At 37.4% G+C, this 25,311-nt stretch overlaps 1 protein-coding gene across 1 annotated transcript; it reads right to left on the bottom strand.

The window, feature by feature from the left end:
- Nucleotides 1–505: 505 nt before the first annotated feature.
- On the bottom strand, nt 506–23,786 carry LOC149005171 (26S proteasome non-ATPase regulatory subunit 7 homolog A). The gene is made up of 11 exons (XM_089167624.1): nt 23,681–23,786; nt 12,768–13,006; nt 10,914–11,006; nt 10,724–10,805; nt 8,916–9,012; nt 8,624–8,699; nt 8,398–8,456; nt 8,068–8,190; nt 1,306–1,363; nt 985–1,070; nt 506–783 (listed from the first exon to the last, which is right to left on the bottom strand). Exons 2-11 carry the CDS (start codon nt 12,952–12,954, stop codon nt 712–714), a joined length of 933 nt encoding a protein of 310 aa, XP_089023750.1. The 5' UTR covers nt 12,955–13,006; nt 23,681–23,786; the 3' UTR covers nt 506–711.
- Nucleotides 23,787–25,311: the final 1,525 nt, after the last annotated feature.

Below are 25,311 nucleotides of genomic sequence, written 5' to 3'. Positions count from 1 at the left end.
CGATAACAATACAGATTAAATATGCTATATTCCTAAACCCAATGCTTCAGACTTATTTTGAGTATGCAAATATGGCAGTAAACCTTTCGGATAACTGTAACAAAACAGTAGCTTTCAGGTTTATGTTTAATTTAAGACTTCTTTTCATCAAAAAAATAAAAAAAAAATAAAAAAAAAATCATGTGATCAACTTTTTCTTTTCTCCCTTCTTACCGGGGAAAATTGTCCTACTTTGCTTGCATAGAGATTCCTCTCCCTAGAGTTTACTTTGTGATACATTAAGACTGAAAACCCTCCTTACGATGGAGTGGAGTAGCTCTCCGTTTAAACAACCCAGACCTCCCAAAGGAAGATTGGGTGAAGGCACAAATCTCTGCTTGCATAGGGATTCCTCTCCATAGAATATACTTGATACATTAAGGCCGAGAACCCTCCCCTCACTGGAGGAGCTCTCTGTTTGGACAACCCAGAGCTTCCCAAAGAAGTTTGGGTGAGGGCACAAATCTTGATAAATTCTAGGTCTGAAAATTTCAACCCAAAAAAGAGTTTGTTAGAAAAGAAAAAAAAAAAAAGAGTTTAACACTTCAGTCTTCAGAGTTCCCCCGAAATGTAAGCGTGCATGTTAATATTATGGCAGCGAATCCACTGGAAAATAATAGGTACTCTGTGCATCTGAAGAATGAGCTCTATCTATGATGGGAGACCCTCTTTTCAGCTCGCAGTTGTGGGTGGTATAGTTGCTGGCTTTGCATCTTCAGCTTTCTCATGCTCTTTGTTAAGCATCTGAAATCAAATCCCCAAATAAAAAACAATGATATTTACAGCATACAAAAGAAAAAAGGGCACAGGACCCACTTAATCTTTATGTACATACATATATAGAAGCCACGATATTGACATCTACATTTAAATACAGCCCAAAAGTTCATGTCATGTTTGTCAGTTGGCAATGCTGAACTCAAGAAAATGAAGCAAGCATATTACCTTGTTGTTTATCAGGTTATGGAGAGCAATTACACTCCGGATTAGGGAAGATAGATAAATAACCAACATCATATCATTTGTCTTCACTGCAAATACAAAGTAAATATGTAAGCTCCAAAAAAACCAGCCAGACCAGACAAAGTCAAACACCTCCATTGTCCCAGGAGAAAAGAATGCCATCCAGTCATGTATTGTAACCAAACACAGGTAGGTGGGTTATGACCCTGCCAATGCCTTTTCATGGGATAATTACAATCTCCCCCCCCCCCCCCCCCCCAAAAAAAAAAAAAAGAAAAAGAAAAAAGAAGTGTGTTTCCTTACCTGCAAAAGACTTGATTAACTCAGCCACGTTGAGATTTGGAAGAAGGTTGAATACATCCTAATAAGGAAAACAACCAAGTATACCAGAATTATAAAGCCAAAAAGAACATTTATCAACAAGCTTTGAACAATAACAGACTACCATGATGTTGCTTTCAAGGAAGTTCACAATCAGATGTTTATTATAGCATATACAGAATATATATAGTGAACCATAGGTGATTTACCTCCCAGGGTTCCCATTAGAGAACTAGATAGTAAACAAGCATATTCTAAATGTCATTACACATCTAGGCCACAATTTGAAGCTTGATTAAGAAAATGGTCCTCATGTTCTCAATGAAATAGTTCATGTCTTTGAATAAATTATTCAATTATCCCTTGGTAATATTCATTGTACTTATCCTGCTAGTCACACTGCTAGAAAATGGTTCCCTTCACTTCAGATCCTCCTGTTTTTGACCTTCAATCATATCATACTAGTTGCTACCATAAAATCAAAACCCAATACAGTTATCGCAAATCTTTGACTAGACCAAAATACCCTTCTCCCAGAAAAAACCTACCCTTTCACACGGAATGCACCCTTTTGACACAGCGTACACCCCAAAGAATCACCAAAAAACCCTTTCCCTAAAGCTTCATAACTTCCATGAGGGGACGCACCGCTTTTCCAATCAGATTCTTCTTCTACTCTATAATCTCATCTTCAAAATTCATGTTAGCTTCAAGTCTCATCCAGCAACACCATTATTTCAACACAAGAATATCGCTGCTCACCTGTTGGTGCTTCTCCAACTTTATTGGCTTCTCAACTACCTATGCTAAAGGCTCTCCATCGTTATGTGTTTTATTCTTCTCTGCGATTTCTTTAGGTATTTCAATATTCTCTCCCTTCTTTTTCCCGTTGTATGGTTTGCTATGGTGAGGGAATGAATGGTGAAAAACATCATATGCAAAGAGATTCTGATGTGGAGCCTACTGGTGGGAAACTGAGATTTCTTTGTTGTTTGTACTCTGTTATTACTATCAATCGAGTATAATAATTGATTGTTTAATCTCTGATTAGAAATGGATACTGTCTATAATTTTGTTTGTGTTATTGAATTGAATCTGGAAGGAAGTTGAATGACGGAAGGAACAGGATTGATTTTCAAGGAAAATAAGGAGAGCCTACGATGCAAATATTGCTCTTTTGGGCTCTTCTGAGATACATGGATCTCTTCATTTATGGGTTTGGAGGAAATGAAGCTTCGCTTCTGAAAACTCTCTAACACCCATTCCTTTCGGTTGGGTCGTTCCTATAATTGATAACTCTTCAGACTATTTTACTAGTGTAGAGCTAACTTGATAATTATGGCCACCCAAATGGATATGAAGACAAAATATTATTCCCATTATAAGGATTTTGGTCCATGTATTATTGTTGAGATTTTAAGGCTCACTTAAGGGTTTAATTCAAGGATCAGGAATTCAAGAATTCAAGACCCAGATGGGGCCTAGGAAGTTGGCTTCATTGATTGAAACTAACATATATCTAGTGGCCTTTCTAGAGAGTTATTTCATTAGCCAAATTTTGGATCGGTTCCCCAATTCTCAGGATGGTTCAGAATGAGTTCACTTCCTCTTGGCTGTGCTGTTAGGGTTAATACTATTCTAATTATCACGTGTCGTCTTTTATCGTTGCTTTATCGTTTTTCTCATCCGTTGTTTGGTCTGAGACTGAACTAAAGCTTGCTGTTCTGTTTATCTAAACTAAAGCTTCCTGTTATCTTTTGGAACCATAGAAAAGTACTGAGGTTGCTGTTCTGTTTATATGAACTAAAAGCTTGCTGTTCTTATTTTGGAACCATGGAAAAATATTGAGGTTGTGTTTGATATGAATTCTCACAGCCTAGATGCATTTACGTTTGGATCTACATGGACAAAAAATGATGAGATTATGCTTCTTGTATTCCACTTGATGTGCAGTATTGATCTCAAGTAGAGGAGAATTCAGGCAAAAAGTTGAGGGTGTTGAGATGGAGCGTGACCAATGCAACTCCTAAGACGGTTGGAAATATACTAGATGAGCAATGAACCTGTCACTGAATTTCCAATTTTATCTATATTGTTGTCCTTCCGATTTTAACATCTTCCTGTTTCCCTCTGACCTTTACTATCTATAAGGACTGTATAGATGATGCTCATTGGTTTCTTAATCATTATTTGTCGTTCCCTATTGCTAGCTGCAAATTTTAGGAACTAGAACAACATTTGTTATTTTCAGAGCTTTCTACAGTGTTGCACTTGTTATGTGCCAAGTTGCCATGATCCCCACCCCAAAGTTTTCCAATTGAATTTTAGTTACACATGAGGTTGGGATTATCTTGATAATTGTTCCAAGAGGAGTAGATCCTAATTAGTCAACCCTTCCAAATACATGGAACCCTAATTAGTCACTACTGTTTAGCTACCTTGACATGATTTTCATAAATGGTACCTCTTAATCTTCTTCAACCTGAGTCTTATTAGTGAAGTAGCCAATGTGCATAATGGTTAAATTCAAAACTACTCTGACACCCTAATCAATATGGTAAAAATTAAAGCAAATACTATGCCTTCTGATGTTGATGCCTGTCTTTTTTGGATTGTTGTATTCATGGTTTATTGAAGGATAAATTTAATTCAGTTTATATGCACTCTTCTCTCCCCTGGTACTCTAATTTCTTCTAGGCTCTCCTCTTCCCTGATTGACACTCCACTTTGTTGTAAACCAAAATTGCCCTTATCTCAGAACTATAATTAAAATCAAATCCCTGTCCAAATTTGCCAACTGCACACACTACAACAACAAGCTCTCAAAACTAGAATTAAAATCAAATCCCTGTCCAGATTTGCCAATTCACACACTACAACAACAACAACAATAACCCTTGTCCCAACTAAATAGGTTCGGCTACATGGATTCTTGCCTTTCAATCAATTATGTTTGAGGCCATGCTAGATACAAGGCCTAAGGTATGCATATCCTTTCTCACCACTTCGCTTAAGGTTATCTTAGGTCTACCCCAAACTCTTCTAGTCCTTTCAATCTGGATTATATCACTTCTCCCTACAATGGCATTTATAGGTCTTTGTTGAACGTGGTTGTGCCACCTCAAATGACTTTCTCGAAGCTTATCACTTATGGGAGTAACTCCCAAACCAACTCTAATATGATTATTTATTATCTTATCCTTCCTTGTTTTGCCACTCATCCATCTTAGCATCCTCATTTCTGCTACACTGAGTTTATCTATATGATTCTTTTTAATAGCCCAACACTCTATACCGTACATCATAGCTGGTCAAACAACGGTCCTATAAAATTTTCCTTTAAGCTTTAATGGAATACGCCGGTCACACAAGACCCCGGATGCACCTCTCCACTTCATCCACCTTATTTTAATTCTTTGGGAAACATCATGCTCTATATCACCTTTTTTATTTATGCTTGAACCTAGGTACCTAAAACAATCACTCTGAGGAATCTCCTTATCGTCAAGTATCACCACCTCATCGTCTACTTGATCATGACTAAAGTTACAAACTAGATATTTTGTCTTCGTTTTACTTAGTTTAAATCTTCTTGATTCCAAAGCTGCTCTCCATGATTCTAATTTGGTGTTAATCCCTACTTCAGTCTCATCAATCAACACAATATCATCAACAAAAAGCATACACCAAGGGACCTCATCTTGAATGTCTGTTAATTCATCCATTACAAGTGCAAATAGATAGCATAATCGTCCGAATCATATGTGCTTGAAGTATGCTCGTTTAGTAGACTAGAGAAATAGATTTTGCATATTTTCTTAATGTCCTCATCACACACTAGTATTTTTCCATTTCCATCTTTAATACATCTAACATGGTCAAGATCTCTATTCTTCCTATCCCTCATCTTAGCTATCTTATAAATAGATTTTTCCCCTTCCTTCATGCCCAACTTATTGTATAACTCTTCATACTTCTTTTCCCTTGCTTTTTCCGCAATTTTCTTAGCTTCATTTCTTTCCAACCTATACCTTTGAAGATCCTCAACATCCTGCCAATTGCACACACTATTTAACATTATTTTGTGCTACTATCCCATTGCATTATAGTTCTCCCCAGTCAAGTGGTTTCTATTGGCCGTGAAGGAGGTTAAAGGCATATAAATCCTTTTCAAACATACTGTCATCAACTCCTTCCTTTGTTTGTTTTAGGTTCTAATAAAATTAATATTGGTTTTAGAAGCTTGGTTTTGTCTAATCTAAGAGTCTAGGGTTTATGGTGCCTTAGGTATTCCTTTTGGCCTTCCCATTGTGGTTCTGATAATACCAAATTGGTATCCCACTGCAACGCAACTCTCCCCAATCAAGTGGATCTACTGGCTTCAAAGGAGGGTAAGCCATACATATCCTTTCCAATGATGTTGTGTCATCAAGTACCTTCAGCTATTTGGCTAGGTTCCTAATGAAATTACTATTACTTTTAGGAAACTTATTGTGAGTCTAATTTAAGAGTCTTACTGGTGGTAATGTTGGGTGAGGTTTTCTTTTTTCCTTTTGGCCTCATGTTTTGTGTGAATAAAATTGATCCTATGCCTCCACTTTTGGTGTTTCACAGCTTGTGTTCTTTGTTTCATAGTTGAGTTGGTGAGATGTGGATCTAGATATAGATGCATTCTTCATTTTCCCACACACTTGACTTGGCATTATATATTTATATATAATTTATCAACACCCAAAAAAAAAAAAAAAGAGCCATGGTATGCTGCTCTTTCTCTAATTATTACTACATCTCTGTGGGTTTTTCTCTTCCTTTTAATTTCTGTTATTACACTCTTAGCTACTGCTGTTTTTTTGCTTCAAAACTTCAAAGATTTACTTGTTTGTTATACCACAAACTCCTCTTAATCTTAAGCATGAAACTCATTTCTTGGAATGTAAGAGGTTTGATTGGGAAGTTCACTTTGCAATGCATTAAGAAAGTGGTTAAATAAAATAAAAAATAAATAAAAATAATAAAAAACAGATATCCTCTTTCTATGTGAGACAAAATGCACTAATCATAAATTTCTTATTCCCACAAAATTTAGAAACCATGACCTCATTGCCTTCTCTAATAGCTAGGGAAAGAAAAGGCTTAAAGGAGCTATCTGTGTTTTGATAAGACCCTCACTTCAAGCTGCCTTAATCCATACAAACCCATCATTTCTTGCGATACAAGTTTCTTCACAAGGGAAGAAATGGATTGCCATCTTTATCTATGCCCCTCCAGCCTATTCAGTTCGGAAAAAAGTTCTCTCTTTCCACCTCCTTTCCATTCATCTTTATTGAAAGAGGTAGAGGATATCAATTTGTGGATAATGTTGCACCAATGTGCATCAAAGCCCCAAAGTTCAAACAGCTTGGTGATTATGCCCCATTCAACCTGTCATAAGCCTTTGACATGTCAAGTTTCAGAGCTACATAGCCAACCTTTCCCTTTGTCTTGTTCATAAAGTGGAAAATTTCTTGAGCCATCATGATATTATTTGTGATTTGCCTATAAGGCATGAAGGCTTACACTTGAGAGAAGTGGTTTGAGGCGGTTGGCTAAAATTTTTGCCAATATCTTGTAATTGACATTATAGAGGCTAATTGGTTAGAAGTCAGACACAGTTTTGGGTTGGTCTTTTTTGGGAATGAAGCACAAAAGGGTATGGTTGACTCCAAAGGATAATGAAAGGGAGGTGAAAAACTTGTTTACAAACTTATATAACTCACCATCGACAAAAGTCCAATTTTTCTGATAAAAGAGAGCATTAAAACCATCTTTGTTTGGTCCTATGGAGAATAAGACAGTCCTAATTTCACCCAAGGACTGAGGATCTGACATTCCCAAGGGAAAACAATTTTGGTTAGGGGGGAAAGATACCTTCAACAAAAAGTGCGTCTAAGTGTTCCCTAGTAGAGGAGAGATCCTTCATGAACATGGCAAAAACGTTAGCAATCTCTCTCAGGTTACAGATTACAACATCGTTGTGTTCTAAGGCATCAATAAATTAAGCTTGTGTTACACACAAGTCAAAAAGTCCAACTTATGCAGAGTGTTTTTAACCAAATTAAAATTGTATACTAATTATAAATGTCTAAGAGACCAATCCAAAACTTGCAGCCAAATTTATCCTCATCTCTATATTTTCTTAAATGGAAACTTATTATTACCTTTTAATTATGATCTTTTTGATTCAAAATGTTTCATAATACAAAACTTATTCAAAACATTAATAAATATTCACGTGCATGTGCGCGTGGCACTGTACTAGTCATTCGAAAAGCAGCCAAAGTGACCATAGATATAGTCTTTACCAAATGAACAATGTACTCATTAGTGTATTGAAGACAAGGTATAACATGATCACTCGGCATTGGATTGATTGATTTTACATAATGTTCAGGAGATTGTAACATCACATAAAACCAAGAAATAATATATATATATATATATATATGCCTTTGGATTTCACCACTAAGCTGACAAGCTTAAAAATATGGCACCTAGCTTCTGTGGTACTTTCCCCAGTTGACAAAATCAAGAGAAATCAATAAGCCATTGACCAGCTCTGCTCATAACTTGAAGAAAAAGCCCATAACAATATGTGTGTGTGTGTGCATGAGAGAGAGAAGAGATTAAACAAAAAGTAAACCTAGGAGACAAATGCTCCAATTGTTAAGATGTAATAAATCAAATATAATAAAAGAAGAAATGTACCTGTAGATGATACAGAATTTCATGATTCAGGGGGAGTTTCCCATCAATAACGAGATCAAGATAGGCACGTATCTCTCGAAGCCGTGCATCCAGGCCCTTTAAAGCTGCAAGTTTCCCTGTCACCTGTAGTAAACCAGTACTGGATCATTTATTTGTTAAAATACGTTGAAATCTTAGATACTAATACCTCACGTTCCTTCTTATCTTTGCCCAATTTGACGAAAGTAAAGCATCCAAAAATGTATACATAGAAGGATTTCAAGTATGTCAACTCTACATTCATCCAAAGAAAAAGTATGTCAACTCTACAAATGGGGCAAAGAAAAGAACCTCTGTCGCAAGGGTACTAATTGTTGTATCCTTCACATCCCTGAGCAAATGCTCCACTCCTATTTAATAATGACAAATAAATTCAGTTAGCAATTATGTGAATCAAAAAAAAAAAAAAAAAAAAAGATATTCGGAAATTTTCAAATATTTAGAGGGAGAGAAGAGGGAGACAGAAGGGAGAGGTTTGGAAGTGCAACAGGGCAAGGAAGTGTAGATCGTGGCATACCAATTTCCTCTACTTCATGAGCAGCAATTTCAGAAGGCACATGCACAAACACTTTCTGGCTTTTCTGAGTGGCATTCTGAATAACCAAGCAGAAACTCAGCTCCCAATAATAAACAGTATATTGAAGCAGCACACATCCAAAGGATAAATAAATAAAAAGCAACAGCCAGTTGGTAATTTTATTCTTCTTCTTGAGTGAAAAGACAGCTATATTAAGTATCAAATCTCAGACAACATAAAGGGGGGGGGGGGGAAATATTACTACCAAGCGAGGAAATTTGATTTAACTCACCTCTTTAACCTCTTCAACAGCATAGTAAGCTTTGGTGGGTATTCCCAGCTCTTTCGGTTGGACATCAATAATGACCAACACAGGATTTGGAACATAGCTACAATATCAAAATGAAGACCACAATAAGAGAAAACTGAATTACCAGTGTCACCAATTCACAGTGTCAACAGACTGATAACAAATGTCACATGAAGGGCAGTCCGACTAAAATAAGATTATGATGCATGAGGAAGGACCAAAAAGACAACAGTTGGATGCACAAGAATACTCGAAAATCCCATGCAAACAACAGAAGGCACTTCTTTCTCTGTGATATTGAATAATTGCTCCATTCATAACATTACGTCCTAGCTCTTCCAGAAAATATAACAGTAACAATTACAATAGTAATTATAATAATAAAGGGAGAATTCTCTTCAATGGAAGAAGCCATTGGGAGCACATTTAGAAGAATCAATGGAAGCAGAATTTCCACCTTTCATTGAAGGTGCAATGTCCTTTTCCTAGTGGGCGCTTTGCAGGACCTGTATCTAAAGGTACGAGTCACTCCAAGGCAGAGTAAACTTTCCCAAAAAAAAATTCATAGTAAAACATCAGGACAAACCCCAATGTACACCTTTCTTCCCTCAAATTTTATAGGTTCCATTCCATTTTTTTACCATGTTAGGAAGGATATATCAAGATACAAATGCATTTGAACTTAGAATAATCTCAAGATTATCACAAACAGTTGGGGACACATGACCATGCATGAAGACCAGTTGTAAAAACTCAGACTGAAAATACAGTGCCAGTTGCAGGACATGACCATGTTGAAAAACTAGGAAAAACGTGAGCTCTTACAATTTACTATGGCCCTAGTTAGATTGGAGTCAGTGGACAGAAAAGGACAATCTGTGTGCTCAAACCAAGTAATCAGTCTAAACAGTGACATTCGATCAACTGAGAATTGGATTTTGTAGCTCAGTCACTCAAGGGAAAAGGAGAGTTTTATCTTCCAGTATGTGAAATCAAATAAGATGTATGTCATGCACAAAACTTCCTTGTTCTGCTAAACTAATACTGAGGTATAAGCATATTGGATATTAAGGGCGAGCCTTGGTTCAACTGAAAAGGATGCGCCACTGTGACGAAGTGATCAAAAGTTTGGAAACAGCCTCTCTGAGAAAACCAGGTAAGGCTGCATACATTTTGAATTTCCAGACACAGCAGTGACGGAGCCTTGTGCACTGGGTATTCTAACACAACCATACGAGGAGGCAGAACATGTTCTAACATAATGAGGATATCCAATTCAGACAAACATGGTTAGCTAGCATTGTCAAAAGCTGAGTTCTTGTCTGATATTACCAAAAAATTTCAACATTGGCAGAAGGCAAAATGGGGGACAAATTCGAAATTTGAAGCTTTGCTAGATAAGTAAACCAAGAGTTCTATGAGTAAGGAAGTATCCAGTGCAGGAACAGTAACTGTGGGTCCAGAATGGTCATAATATATGTGGAATAAATCCTGATTTCACAGAGAAGAAGATTCCAGACTTGAACCATCAGACTGGTACACGTTTACATTGCATTGAGGCCCATGATCCCAAGAATCCAAGTTTATGTTCAATAAAGTGGCAACAACACACCAAAGCTTATAAGCGTAATCATGTAACAACAAGCAACTATAAAGACAAAGGAGTCAATAATAAAAAATCAAACTGAAAAAAAGGACTGCTTTAAGTCATCAATTGTAATATGCCAATAAAAGACGTCAATACATCCATATTATTAAGTTCACTGGAAGCAAAAATTTTCTTTTCTTACTCATGGAATAGTACATGGATATCCAAGTCATTTTCCCGCAGTTTTGGACCTGTACTGTACCAACCGACAACGTGCTCCTTTGCTGACAAACATATTTGAAGATTTGGTTATTCAATGGAAACAGCCAGCAGATTCTGTGAATCGGATGTGATCTACAATAATCATACAAAACGGATCATAACAAAGATACCATTTATTCGCTTGAACATGGAGAACATTGCTTCATGGTAGTTGTGATCAAGAAACCAGATGCTTGGGTCCTTATCATCTTCTTCAAAAGGAACTGCAAATTTGAGATTTACACATTTAGAACAAATAATTATTAAACCCTGCCATGCAAATCAGAAGAAAGAAGTAAATTTCAATAACTGTCCCACAGCTTCTGTAATTAGGTAAAACCATCTCGGGTAGCATGACTTTACATTCAACCACAAGAAAAACACACTTATCATCACATAGCTTTACAAGTGAATTATCATCTTGTCAAGCATGTCTAGAGAGGTATCTCCAGCCAAGCAGCCTTGGGTACACATCTACCTCATGGCCACTAAGTTGGTCTACAGCAGTCAAGGGCAAGAATGCTACACACTTTAAAGGTATATATTGGTCAATATTGACGGTTGATTGTATGAAGAGACAAGGCTCAACATAGGGTAGGCTGTATAATTAAATTCTAATTCACAAGACATCCTTTCTATAGTTGTCAAATTGCCATTTCAAACCTCTTATATTTAGATACACAGATAAAAATTCAGTAGATGATGAGCTACAGAGATGAGATGGTGTCGATGATCCAATGGTGCTCTATGCATCAAGCCATTTGCTTGATCACACTAGGCTGCCAACTGGTAGAAACACAATACTAACCAAGCAATAACTCTCCATATACGATATGACAAACCATACCCTGCCACAAACAAAAGGTGTAGCCTTCAAGGGAATAGAACAGCATCAAAACAGAATAACTAGTGATGACTGCCAGTTATATAACCAATAAAATCATTTTTAAGAAATGGGAAGAAAAGGGCTAAAAGGAATTCTTCCACCGCGACAAAACAACCAATCCACACCCCAGAACCCCCAATAAGAAAAATAAAAAGAAATATTCAGCAAGAATATGCTGAAACAGTAGTCTCAATTGGCCATGGCAATATGTGGCAGAATAAGCATATGTTGCCAATGAACAAATAGGAAGTTGATTATACAAAAGCAGTGTTTGAAGCTTATGGGCAAGTATTATCCAGTAATGTAGATTATGCATGATCAATACCTGATAGCAACGAGACAACTGCCATGCATAATAGCAACATACCCAACCTTCACATTTAGTAGCATTAAATCCTTGAAATGTAAGGAAGTACAAGTTTCAACCCCCATAAGAGTCTCTTGCCCCAAAATTTTTGTTGCAACATCTCCTGCAGTCTAGTTCATTTTGGCAGACAAGAAGAGCTAAGTAAGATGATAAACAAATCCTACAGGTGGCCAAAGGAATACCAATTAAGGGTAAGGCACTAAACTTCATCATCAAAATATTCCATCCAGGATCATGGAATAAAATGAACATTATCCCATCTGAACATTCAATTATTTGGATATTTTCCATCAGGTAAAATCATATCCACCATCAGCAAAACTCCAAGATAGGGATTATATGGAAACCCTAATTTTCTATTTCAAGAGTTTGCAGAGCCTTATTCATCATTTTTATCCACCAAAGGGAAGCAAAACGAAGGAACTCTTTGCTTAAGAATGCGAGAATCTCAAACCCTAATTTTCTCATCCAAATGGAAGCATCGACAAAAACCTCAAATGCAACGTTTTCCATATTGTATAAGACCATTCAGGATTAGTTTTCCAGCAAGTTTTCCAGTGGGAAAAGAAGAAAAAGAAACTAATGATATATAAACTTTGACTAGTATAAAGTGCAAAATGAAGTATAGAAGATCAAGCATGTAAGACAAAAAACATAATCATATTCAGAACACGAGGAAAACAATGAAAAGGTAGATCCTTCAGGATTGTAGACAAAGTTTGAGAATTGTACCTGCATAGCTGTTGGTGACATCAACAGTTCCCTTGGAGGAGCTGCCAAGCAGAACACCAATAACACGCTTCTGAGTATCCCTAGCGACTCTGTTGTAATTATCAACTATACTGAGAAGAACAAGCGGGTGAACGATAACCTTCTCGATCGGTCTTGCAGAGATTTGCTGTGTCTTGATAACATCCATAGCAATCTAGTTCCTGAGGCTCACTTTGCTGCAACTTTTAAAGTCGATGCGTCTGTGAAACGAAAGAGTGAATGGATGCCAACACCCAGATGCAGAATGATTGAAGTGCCCATCAAAGGATTCACTACAATAATAACTATAAACCACACCTAGCATTATAGTGAGAGAGTAAAGCATATGCTACAAAAACATAAGAGAAACTGGAAATTGTAATCGCCAACTGCAACATGGTCCCCTATCTAGTACATAATTTGAGAGTACTAACAGTAAAGCATATCCTAAAAAAAATAAAAGTGAAAGAAACCGGAATTAGAAATCACCTATGCAGCTTGTTCACTGAACCTAAGAAGTTGCAGACATCCATCCATCCCATCATTCCTGTTAGGCTTGTTCACTGTACCGCAACTTCAAAACATACTAAGCTACCTATTCCCCACCCACCCCCCACCCCCGGCCCCAAATATATAAAAAAAAAAATATATATATATATATATATATATATATATATATATATATAAATAAATAAACCATAGTGCCACTAGACATTGAAGTTCCATGCCTTCTACAAACACTCAAAATCTCTTATTCTCATATTCTCTCCAGCAAAACAAGCAGCAAAAAAGAACATTTATGGTTACTACGAAACTCTTAAGGCATGGAGATATCTTGCTAATACCCTAATATCAGGACACTGTTTGTTAAACCCCATTCCCCATCCTACTATCGCAGAAGTTGTTTCTAGCTATCATAGTTGGTTACTAAACCATGGCACCTAATAAGAAATATAATGTGGCAAATTGGGCCACATCAGCCAACATTTCCCTGCTTAGCTCATACTACCACAAGAAAACAAACTATCCAAGCTGCAAACTTGATTAATGATCATACAAAAACATCTTAGTTCAAACCTTACGGAATACTTATTATACAAATTAAAATTAAAACACATGAATCATGCCTCCATGTCCTATGTAGGAGTAGGACACAACCATGCATAGTTGTCTAAGCACTAGGCAACTGAAGGCATTGTAGGGCCTTCCTGAACACTTAGGCAACATGGTGACCGCTAAAAGGCAAAAGGAATTGTATCAAGTAAGACTAGTATGCAATAGCCAAATAGCAAACTAGCAATTATAGAGTGCCACAATCTTCCTCCCTAATTATATGCAACAGCATATCAGAGACAATAAATTTCTAGAAAGGATAGTAGCATATGATTAAGATTTAAGAAAGGGAATTATAAATATAAATAGGAAAAGTACTCTTTTCCAATAGAACTTAGTCACAGATAATACTATTAAGCAACAGCTAGTAACTAATAACTAAAAATACAAAAACATATATTAAATACTAAACAGTAAAAAAGCACAAAGAATACCGATATCAAATTAAAATTTTGAGAATAACCAGCAACAGAAATTAGTTTATCACTTATTGAAACACTAATCTCAATTGCTTCATTTTCCATTAAACATAATGGAAACCCTTATTTCTGGTTCTCTAGATCTCGAGGAACACTAATCTCAAGTGCTTCCTTTTCCATTAAACATAATGGAAACCCTTATTTCTGGTTCTCTGGATCTCGAGGACTGCGGCATGGTTGCCCCCCGAGCCCATATCTCTTCTTGTTTATCATGAAAATCTTATCCAGACTATTGAATGAATACAGATCTCTCAATCTCTTCAAGGGAATTAAGGTTGCTCGAAAAGCACCTGAAATATCCCATCTGTTCTTTGCTGACGACACCTTTCTCTTCTGTCGCGCGGACAAGGAAGATGCTTTGGCCCTTAAAGTTGTTATTGAACTCTTTTCAGATATTATGGGCTAGGAAATTAATTTTGAGAAAAGTGGGGCCTTCTTTAGTAGAAATGTACCTCCTTATGAAAAAAATATGTGATCTTGTCTATCTTCGGAATCAATGAAATGAAAAAAGATGCGATTTATCTTGGTACCAATCTGTCCATGGCCGATCCAAAATGAAGAACCTACATTTTGTCCTCAACAAAATGAAGCAAAAAATGGCCAATTGGAAGGAATCAAGTCTATCCTTTGCAAGAAGAGGAGTCTTATTACAATCGGTTCTCCAACCTCAATCATTATATCACATGCAGTGTTTTAAATTCCCAAGTGTGTTATGTAAGAAAATTGATTCCCTATGCCAAATTTTTTGGCTGGTGAACCCGTCTAAGGAAAAGCAATTTACAGTTATCTCTTGGGACCAGTGTTGCCTACTGAAGGAAAACGAAGGTCAGGGTTTTAAGAAAATGGAGGATGTCAACATGGCGCTACTACTTAAGCAGGAGTGGTGTATGCTCAAAAACCCTGAGACACTATGGGTATAGACCCTAAAGGCAAAATACTTCCCGAATACTACACTTTTTGATCCTAAGGTCAAAACTCGCAAGGGGTCATGGACATGGAACAACATTTGCAGCGTCATCACAAAAACTTGAAAAAATGGTCTGGAGAAACATAGGTAATGGGAGGGATACATCATTTTGGTTCGACCCATGGATAAAAACTCTAAAAGATTGAACACACACAACACCCAACATCGAGCAATGGGCAAGAAATGCAACAGGCACAAGTGGCACAAGTGGCAAATTCAATCCTCAATCTTCACAGTGAGTTACCTTCTCCTCAAACTCATCTTCCAACCCCACAACTTTCTCATCTTTCCAATATTAATCTTTCTAACGAAGATGACTCATGGATGTCTCTTATTTCGAACAACCAAAGCGAAAACCTTGTTCAAATAAGAATGCATCTCCCTCCCCCCCGGGGGTGCTCTGGTGCCTTCCAACAGGACCAAGGAAAAACCTTGTTACAAATAAGAATGACATCTCAACCTTATACTCCCCACCATATGGTGGAAGTATCTTACTATCTTTGGGAATTACCCCTACACCCCAAATTTAAGATTTTCTTTTGGTGTTTTTTAAATGCAAGACTACCGACTAAGGCAGTACTCGCTCAATGGACACCTATATCCTTAGAATGCGAGCTTTGTGGAAATTGTGTGGAGTCCCTTTGGCATATATTTCTTTCTTGTGAATGGACAAAGAGAATCTAGGCAGCGGGCCCTCTAGGATTATGAACAGGAGGACTTAGACATACATCTATCAGTGACCTTACTTACACATACATCTATCAGTGACCTATGCCATTCTTTCATATTAGATCTTGATCTTGATAAACCATCTAAACGATAGCTGATGTCTGTCTTTATAATTACAAGTTATTTTGTTTGGAAAGAACGAAACAACAAAATCTTTAATAAGCAAGCCCCCAACCCCAAACGAGTTTTAAATAACATTTCAAATTGGATCAAGGATCTAAAACTCAAAACACATGAAACATAAAAAACCACACGACACAAGTAAGGATTTCTAAACCACATATTTGCTTTAGTGAAAGTATGACTAACTCGAGTCAACTACCAATTCTGATGGAGCGGGGTATATAACTCATAGTTAAACAACACTTGATGAAATGTGGGACTATTTTGGGATGGACAACTGAAGTATGTCAGTATGGGAGGATTAGGGGAAGGAAATATCACTGAGGCGATCTAGTTTGGTTTACGGGATGGAATAGACCAAGCCCAACTCTCCAACATTCAACTATTTGAGATTTGGTGCAATGAGGAAAAAAAATGCTTTATCTACTTTTGCCACTGAAACACAAAAGTTGGCCAATAGACTATGTCACGCTTTTGGTACACCTAACTTTTTGTATTAAGGATATTAACCTTAGCAGGTTTAGCCATACCACACTCCAACAATGGTTCACCTATTTAGCATCTAAATCCTCCATAGAATACAAGAAGGGATTAATTGTACTAGACACTAGTCTTTGTATTTGCTACCTTAAGTAATATTAATCTTTTTCTTTCGTATAAAAAAAAAAAGCAGTAACACCACAAGCAAAATAAGGGGGGGGGGACCAGCAATTATGATTCAAAATCAACAGCCCATACTGTTAAGGAACACAAGTTGTATAGAAGAGAAATTTTTGGAAGGGTTATAACAACTAAAGAGCTCCCTACATTATATAATAGATTTATGTCTAAATGCTGCCCGGTGCTACATTGCATCTCCAGAAAATTGTCTAGCATAGCCCCCTTAAATTCTTCCTTCAGCGACACCCCCAATAGCAGCAGATATACCAAATTTAAGCTTTATATAACAGGAAAGCATCCAAGCAGCCCATAATAACAATAAAAAGCCATACTATCCGTAGAATGGAGACCAATGAAATAGTAAATAGGTTATAGATCATACAGAGATTTAAAATGATCCACGCCAACACAACATGATGCATCCCAGGCAAATCTAAAGATGTCCTCACTATGTAATGGAAAAAGATTACGATGGAGATTTCCCATTACTTATGCACCTAATCCATATTTATCTTGTCAATGAAGAACAAGAACAACAATAAGCCTTGTCCCAACTAAATGGAGTCGGCTACATGGATTCTTGCCCTCCAATCAGTTCTGTTCGAGGCCATGCTAGATACAAGGCCTAAGCTATACATATCCTTTCTCACCACTTCTCCTAAGGTTATCTTAGGTCTACCCCTAGCTCTTCTAGTTCCTTCAATATGGATTATATCACTTCTCCGAAAAGGAGTATTTATAGGTCTCCGTTGAACGTGGCCGTGCCACCTCAAACGACTTTCTCTAAGCTCATCACTTATAGGAGCAACTCCCAGACCAACTCTAATATGATCGTTTCTTATCTTATCCATCCTAGTTTTGCCACTCATCCATCTTAGCATCCTCATTTCTGCTACACTGAGTTTATCTATATGATTCTTTTTAACAGCCCAACACTCTGCACCGTACATCATAGATGGTCGAACAACGGTCCTATAAAATTTTCCTTTAAGCTTTAATGGAATACGCCGATCACATAAGACCCCGGACGCACCTCTCCACTTCATCCACCCCATTTTAATTCTTTGGGAAACCCCATCTTCTAAATCACCTCTTTTACTTATGATTGAACCTGGTACCTAAAACAATCACTCTGAGGAATCTCTTTATCGTCAAGTATCACCACCTCATCATCTGCCTAATCATGACTAAAGTTACAAACTAAATATTCTGTCTTCGATCTACTAAGTTTAAAGCCTTTTGATTCCAAAGCTAATCTCCATGATTCTAATTTGGTATTATTCCCCACTTGGGTCTCATCAATCAACACAATATCATCCGCAAAAAGCATACACCAGGGGACCTCATCTTGAATGTCTTTGGTTAATTCATCCATTACCAGTGCAAATAGATATGGGCTTAAAGTTGACCCTTGATGTAGCCCAACTGTTATCGGGAATTCATTACTTTGACCCCCCACTGTTCTAACACTAGTCACCGAACCATCATACATATCCTTAACTATATCTATATATTTACTTGCAACACTTCTTTTCTCTAGTACTTGCCAAATTAACGCTCTAGGGACTCTATCATAAGCTCTTTCTAGGTCAATAAATACCATATGAAGATCTTTCCTACATTCTCTATACCTTTCCATAAGTCTCCTAATTAAGTAAATAGCCTCCGTTGTAGATCTTCCCGGCATAAACCCAAATTGGTTCTCCGTAACTGTAGTTAAATGTCTCAAACGAGTTTCAATTATTCTCTCCCATAATTTCATCGTATGGCTCATCAATTTAATGCCCCTATAGTTATTACAACTTTGAATATCTCCTTTATTTTTGTAAATTGGAACCACAACACTTCTCCTCCAATCATCTGGCATTTTCCCCGTGCTCATAATCTTATTAAACAACTTAGTCAACCAAACTAGTCCATGGGTTCCTAAGCTCTTCCATACTTCAATTGGGATTTCATCAGGATCTTGTGTCTTGCCGAGTTTCATCCTCCTTAAAGCTTCTTTTACTTCGGACATCGAAATTCTAAGTATATAAGTTCGGACATTGGTGGTGCCTTGGTGAAAAGTGCAATCGTCCGAAACATCAGTGCTTGAAGAATGCTCATTTAGTAAACTAAAGAAATAGGTTTCCCATCTTTTATTAATATCCTCCTCACAAACTAATACTTTACCATCTCCATTTTTAATACATCTAACATGGTCAAGATCTCTACTCTTCCTATCCCTCATCTTAGCTATCTTATAAATAGATTTTTCCCCTTCCTTTGTGCCCAACTTATTGTATAACTCTTCTTACTTCCTTTCCCTTGCTTTTCCCGCAATTTTCTTAGCTTCATTTCTATCCAACCTATACCTTTGAAGATCCTCAACATCCTTAGTTCTTTGCCATGTCTTAAAACTAGCTTTTTTATTCCTAATGGCAGCTTGAACCTCACTATCCCACCACCACGTCTCTCTATAAGAATGGATCTTTCCTTTTGATTCACCTAGAACATCTTTAGCCACCTTCTTAATACACATAGCCATCTCATTCCACATTGCATTGGTATCCCCTTTAAAATCCCATTTTCCTTGTTTGACTACTTCATTAACAAAGGATTTAGAGTACTCTCCTTTCAAATTCCACCATCTTATTCTGGGATAGTTTACCTTGGACCTTTTATGTGTTCTTGGGACTAAGCACATATCCAAGACCACAAGTCTATGTTTATCTTGCCAATATTACTAGCAAATTGGATCTCATTAAACTGTGACGGAACTATTTTAGCTTTGGCTGCAACCATGAACTCATGGGTTTGCAGCCCTATATATCAGAACAGAGCTACAAAGAGTGCATTGATGGAGCAAAGGGATACCACATATGTGCGAACACACCAAACAACCATTTCTTCAATAGCTTTTGAATGCATATGAAGTCAATAACGAGATACCAGTTTGATCAACGTGCAATCAGAGGCATTGATTAATTTATTGTGGTATACTGGCTGGTTTTCATTTATTTCTCCCAAAAAAAATTTGATTGAAAATAATTTCCAATCTTACAATTTTCAATCCTTAATTCACCTTTAAATTGTCTTTAATTTATTATCTAGAATAACCAGATTATCATGCTCAAGAATATGTTGGGTAACATACCACAACGAAATTAAGGTGTATGTTCTGGAAGCAGTGAGGGAAACAACATAGGATCACCGGAAGCAGTGAGGGAAACAGCATAGGATCACTTCCACGTAAAAAAGGTTTTTTGCCCTTCCATTTGCAGATAAAACCTATTTCACTTTTTGAATCAAATCACCTCTCAACCTAACCCCAACAAAATAATTAGTACCAGAAATCAGGCCTAGACCCTAAGTAAACAAACACAACAAGAAAGAAAAGTAATATAGAGAATAACCAAGTTCAACTCATGTGGAACTAGTGATGCACACTTGAACGCCGTTAAAGGGAAAGGGACTTTCAAGAATCTTCAAGTTGAAACTTCCTAGGGCTTGGTTTCCTTTCTTCTCTCTCTAACGAAGTCCCAAGATGAAAAGGATGATGAGGGATCACAACTGGGCGTAATAATGTAAAATGGCATGTGTTTAAGTCGTTTATTTAGAACATAAGCTAACTTTTTATACCTTTCTCAGGGCATGTGGCTATTTTTTGGTCTAATTATGTAAATTCTGCCTAGCTTAAGTTATAAAGGCAGAATAGTCTCTTACGTTTTATTTTAGTTTAAGTTATATTGATTCAGTCTAGGATATGATAATGAGTCCATTTAAGTTTAGTTATAAGAGTCCTATTTGAATTTGGATGATATGTTGCGACTAGGAAAGTCAGTTTCTAAGTCCCGATTTCACTAGGACTTCTTATGTAAGGCTTAAATAAAACCCTGAGCATGTAGCAAAGGACAGATTTGGGAATACAATTAATAAAGAGTGTGTTGCTGCTTAAGAGCAATGAGTTAGTACTTAGTAGAGGTTCCCATCAATGGTAAGGGACCTCCATGTGATCAAGTAAGCAGCCCAAGGCTTCTTTTCCAAGGAGTCTCCTCTGGCAGTGCTTGTAGCCTGTCTCTACTTCTACTTCTTTCCATCTCCATCACACCCACTACAAAACTTATGCTACAGGTAAATAACAAACATGTCAGCACTTAATTCCATTCCCTTTCTCATACCATCCTTTTTATTTTTCTTGAATTTTTGGACTATTCTAGAGACCCAAAATTCAAGGTCAGATTTGTGCCAATCTAACAATTAGGTCTATCACAAATCATCCCCCCAACATTAGTGACCTTCCACCCAATTTCAGCCCTATCAGACCAACCAAACCCTAGTCTAAGCCCTAATTCTGTTTCTGCCAAAAATTCCAAACATATTCTAATGCCCTGAATTTCCAAGCCCTACCCTAAACCCTAATTTCTTGATGCCCTGAATTCCCAATGCCTAACCCTAAAACGTTAAACCTTAGTTTGAACCTCAAGCTAAGGTTGGTTTTTGCTAAGATCTTGAAAGAGCTGGTCCTCATTCACTTAAGGCTACATCAAAGAGTGGCAGTCAAAAGCAGAAGCAAGAGCAATAGAAGCTGAACCAGCAGTTAGGAGATGGAATAGAGACCATGGTTACTCTGGCCTCGGTAGAACGTCATCTTCATTGGAGACTCCTTGATCAAAAAATAAATGATGGGCCCCTGGCATCTTAAGTGTACACTCGAAAGGATAGGAGGTGTTATAAAGGACCAAGCACTCTGGCGAAGGAGGTTAACAAAAACCATCATGAAATTCAAAATAAACAGAATTATCACAAGCAAATTGATGAACCGAAAGGAGGTTACAATCAAGGCTCAAGATCTCACTCTCGAGGGCAATCTCACCCTTGAGAAAAACCAAGATCTTGCTCGAGTTGGTGAGATTTGGCTCAAGATCTGGTATTTTTCTCAAGCCAACTCGAGGGAAAATCTTGGGGGTTTTAAGGGTCAAGTTGAGCTCATAGTTGGCATGTAGCCTATTTTAGGCCTTCCATACACATTGGTGTGGCCTTAAATTTGTGAGAAAAAGGACCTTAAGTATAACGCAATCTAAAGTTTGAATCCAAAATATTGCAAGAATGAACATTCAAGGTTATAAAACATGAAATATAGAACCATTAAGACATATAAATGAAAAGCAATTGATAAAATACATCAAATAACTTAAATACCATCCATCTGAGTACAATAAAACATTACATTCACAAGTCTCAAAAATACAATAATACAATCATCATGAGTTCAATATAAATCATAAGTTCAAAACATAAGTGTTGGGTGTGGCCCATGCTTCACATTCTATTGCCGACGACCTACCCCCCAAAGCACAAGGGGTAAGCTTCGGCGGGGTGAAGGGGCAAAGCTCCAAGGCTTGTAGAGGCCTTATATCACTTTGGCCCTCGAGATTTCCTTTGCAGTTTGGGCTTGGCCCATGAATAGTTGTTGCGGCTCAAGGAAGCTATTGGTGATAGGAGGCGAAAATTTGGCGAAAAATGAACTTGGGACGTTGTTGCCGAGATAGAAGACGAGAGTAGGCGAGACAAGTCAAGATCTCAACCTGGCTCACTCGAAATTTGGTTTCTAAAAGAAGGGTGGACCGAGATCTATGAAACTTACGAAGTCTTCTTTTTTAAAGATCCAAAAATTTTCAGGGCATGGGTAAGACTTTGTAAAAATAATTTTATCCTTTAATTGACATAGACCCAAGAACTCTAGTAGAATGAGAGTGATGCATCATGAATAGTTGAGATAGCTCAGCTAGTAAAGCAGAGGACTGAAGATCCTTGTATCACCAGTTAAAATCTGGTTCCAAAAACACTAAATTACTCTCAAAATGGAAGTTTTCCTATAATGTTGTATCCATTCATGTTAGAAATGAGAATTCTAGTATTCATTCTTATGGGAATGGAAACAAGAAACAAGAGATCCCTTTTCTCAAATATGGAAGAAAGAAAGTTTAACTCCTAAAGCAGCACTTTATGAAGCCTCTCGGAGTTTGATTGATTTATTTATCCCCTTCCTTTTCTCAGTTTAACTGGGAAAGTGACTGTCTTGGTAGTAATATGAACTGCGACCAAATAAATCATGTTCAACATTAAAAAGATAACAGTAGATAAATACTTGACATGTTCAAAATCTTAGGTACAATCTTTATACTTTTCTTTTCTACAGAGAACTGTGCAGATGAGATTAGCCTTCTTGTTTCCTGAAAATCCACCATCTTTGCACATTTGAAGATTCCTCTTTGAAGTTAACCCAACAACCATTATTGTTAACCCAACAACCATTATTGTACACTTCGCAATGCAAAAAACTACAATTTTGGGACTTCCTTCTTGTCAGGAAAAACAAAATAAAAAATATCCCTCAACTCTGACAGAGACTATCAAGGACTCAGAGAACTTGGCGGATTTTCTTCTGGACATTAAAGAAGATTAATAAAAATTAAACTCCACTTGGAATCCTATTATGGCAAGATTTGGAAACTCGACAAGTAGCAGAGAAGTCTTCTGAAATCTTTGTGGGCAGAGATGGTCTGTAAAAGCTGTGAGCCAAGCGTAACAGCCCTATTTCGTTCTGCAATCTATTGCGTATAGTAACTATGAATTGTAAATGTTTTAGTAATCTAAAAGCCAAAAAGGCCATAATAATAAATATGAATTAAAAAAAATAGATATCAGAGATCTCCTAAGAATTATAAAATAAAGAAGAATGAAGTTGAATTAGGACGAACGAAAGAAGAAAAACACACCATCAGCACAATGAAATCAGGAAATCGAGATGATAGCTCGCATTCCAGGAAAGTTGAACTTACCCGTATACAGGGAGAGCTTCCGTGTTCCTGAGAGATCGAACAATCAAGCGCGCAAGAGACAGAGAGTGAGAAAAAATTTTACCGGTACAAAGCTCTTTTATATATAGTGAGAACTTTCGTGTTCCACAAGACGAAAGCACGTCGGTTGAGGTAGGGTATTTTGGGAATTAAGGAGTTTTTTTTTTTTTTTCCTTCCTTTGGATTTGGTTCAAGCAGGCAAAGTGGCGAACTAGGTGTACGGTGTACCCACGGTTCGCCGACACAGTATATCGCCGACACGGGACAACATTTCGACCTGTCGCTGGGGGGCGACACGACACCCCCCAGCGACACCGATTTTACAAAATATCGACGATAAATCGTCAAAATATCGCGATATATCGTTAAAAATTCGATATATCGCGATAAATTGTGAAAATATCGAGATATTTTAAAATGTAAAATTTAAAATTTTTACATTAACTATTCTCTCTCCTTATTAAATTATCTCTGCAGCCTAGGAATCTGGGATTCTTTTTTTTATTTCCTTTCTCTCATTTAAAATTCCTTTATGGTTTCTTGCATTAACTATTCTCCCATTTAACTTTTCAGTATTTCTTTCTCTTTCTCTGCGGAACGGAAGCTGCCGGAAACCATGGCAGATGGAGCTCTCTCATCGCTGCGATCTCCGATGACTGGTCTCTCTCTCGGTCTCTCCCACCACAGATCTCTCTGGACACTCTCACGAGTCACAACTCTCTCCGGTTCTCTTTTCTCTGATCTCTCTTCTCTCTCGGTCTCTCCACTCGGTTTCTCCCATAGTCCCACTGCAAATCTCTCTCTGCAGCGCTCTTGGACTCTCCCCCACTGCAAATTTCATGATTTTCATCATCGATTTTGTTTGAGTTTTTCTCAAAAAATCGATCGACATCGCCTATATCGTCGGTGTCGCATGTGTCGCCGGGCACCGACACGGCGACACCCGGCGACACTTCCAACCTTGGGTGTACCTCGACTACATCATCATGGGAGTTTTTATATAATTCTATAGGCCTGGCTTCGCGCCTTACCCCGGCTCCCAGGTGATTTGAACTCTAGGTAAAGTAGGGTATTTTGGAGAATTAGGAGTGATTTAATTTGATATATGTGGAAAAGTTTATTATAAGTGTCATTAGACAAGGAGATAATTACTATGCATTTTTTTTGGTAAATATCATTTATCTCCCTTCTTAATTGACCACATATTATTTAGATCATGTCTTAGTTGGAGAACATCACTTACCTCTCCCTCTTACCTAGCAAAGCTATCACACCCTTCTCTTCGTTTTTTGGTTTATGAACAGGGCAAAACCCAAACAAAACGAATAAACCAAGCTAACTAGCCAAATCTGCGTGAAAGATCTCTATCAATTCTAGATGCGGATCCTAACTGAATACTGAAACTATGTCACTCTTAGATGCATCTTCGAAACCCAATTAACCGCTTTATTAGCAGATCAGCATATGTGGCAAAGCATATACTCCCATCTAAACCTACAATAATCTGTATTTTTTCAACCACTCTAACAAGAGCCCCTTGCCATTGAGACTCACCCTTAAGTAGAGACAAAGCCTTGGAAGAATCGGACTCCACCACCAAAGGATGCCAACCT

This window comes from Hakea prostrata, chromosome 9 (assembly GCF_041222555.1).
Source record: "Hakea prostrata isolate BN-2017 chromosome 9, UWA_Hpros_2, whole genome shotgun sequence".
NCBI classification, from domain to species: Eukaryota; Viridiplantae; Streptophyta; class Magnoliopsida; order Proteales; family Proteaceae; genus Hakea; species Hakea prostrata.
Note: the sequence above shows the minus strand (reverse complement) of the source record. Positions and strands in the feature narration are given on the sequence as shown.

What these genes read in the sequence shown, in the direction of transcription:
- LOC149005171 (XM_089167624.1), bottom strand. Translation starts at nt 12,954, where the DNA reads ATGGATGTTATCAAGACACAGCAAATCTCTGCAAGACCGATCGAGAAG. An exon ending in TCATGAAGTAGAGGAAATTG is followed by an intron (nt 8,457 to 8,623) that starts GTATGCCACGAT and finishes ATTATTAAATAG; the next exon opens with GAGTGGAGCATTTGCTCAGG. An exon ending in AAATTCTGTATCATCTACAG is followed by an intron (nt 1,364 to 8,067) that starts GTACATTTCTTC and finishes TTTCCTTATTAG; the next exon opens with GATGTATTCAACCTTCTTCC.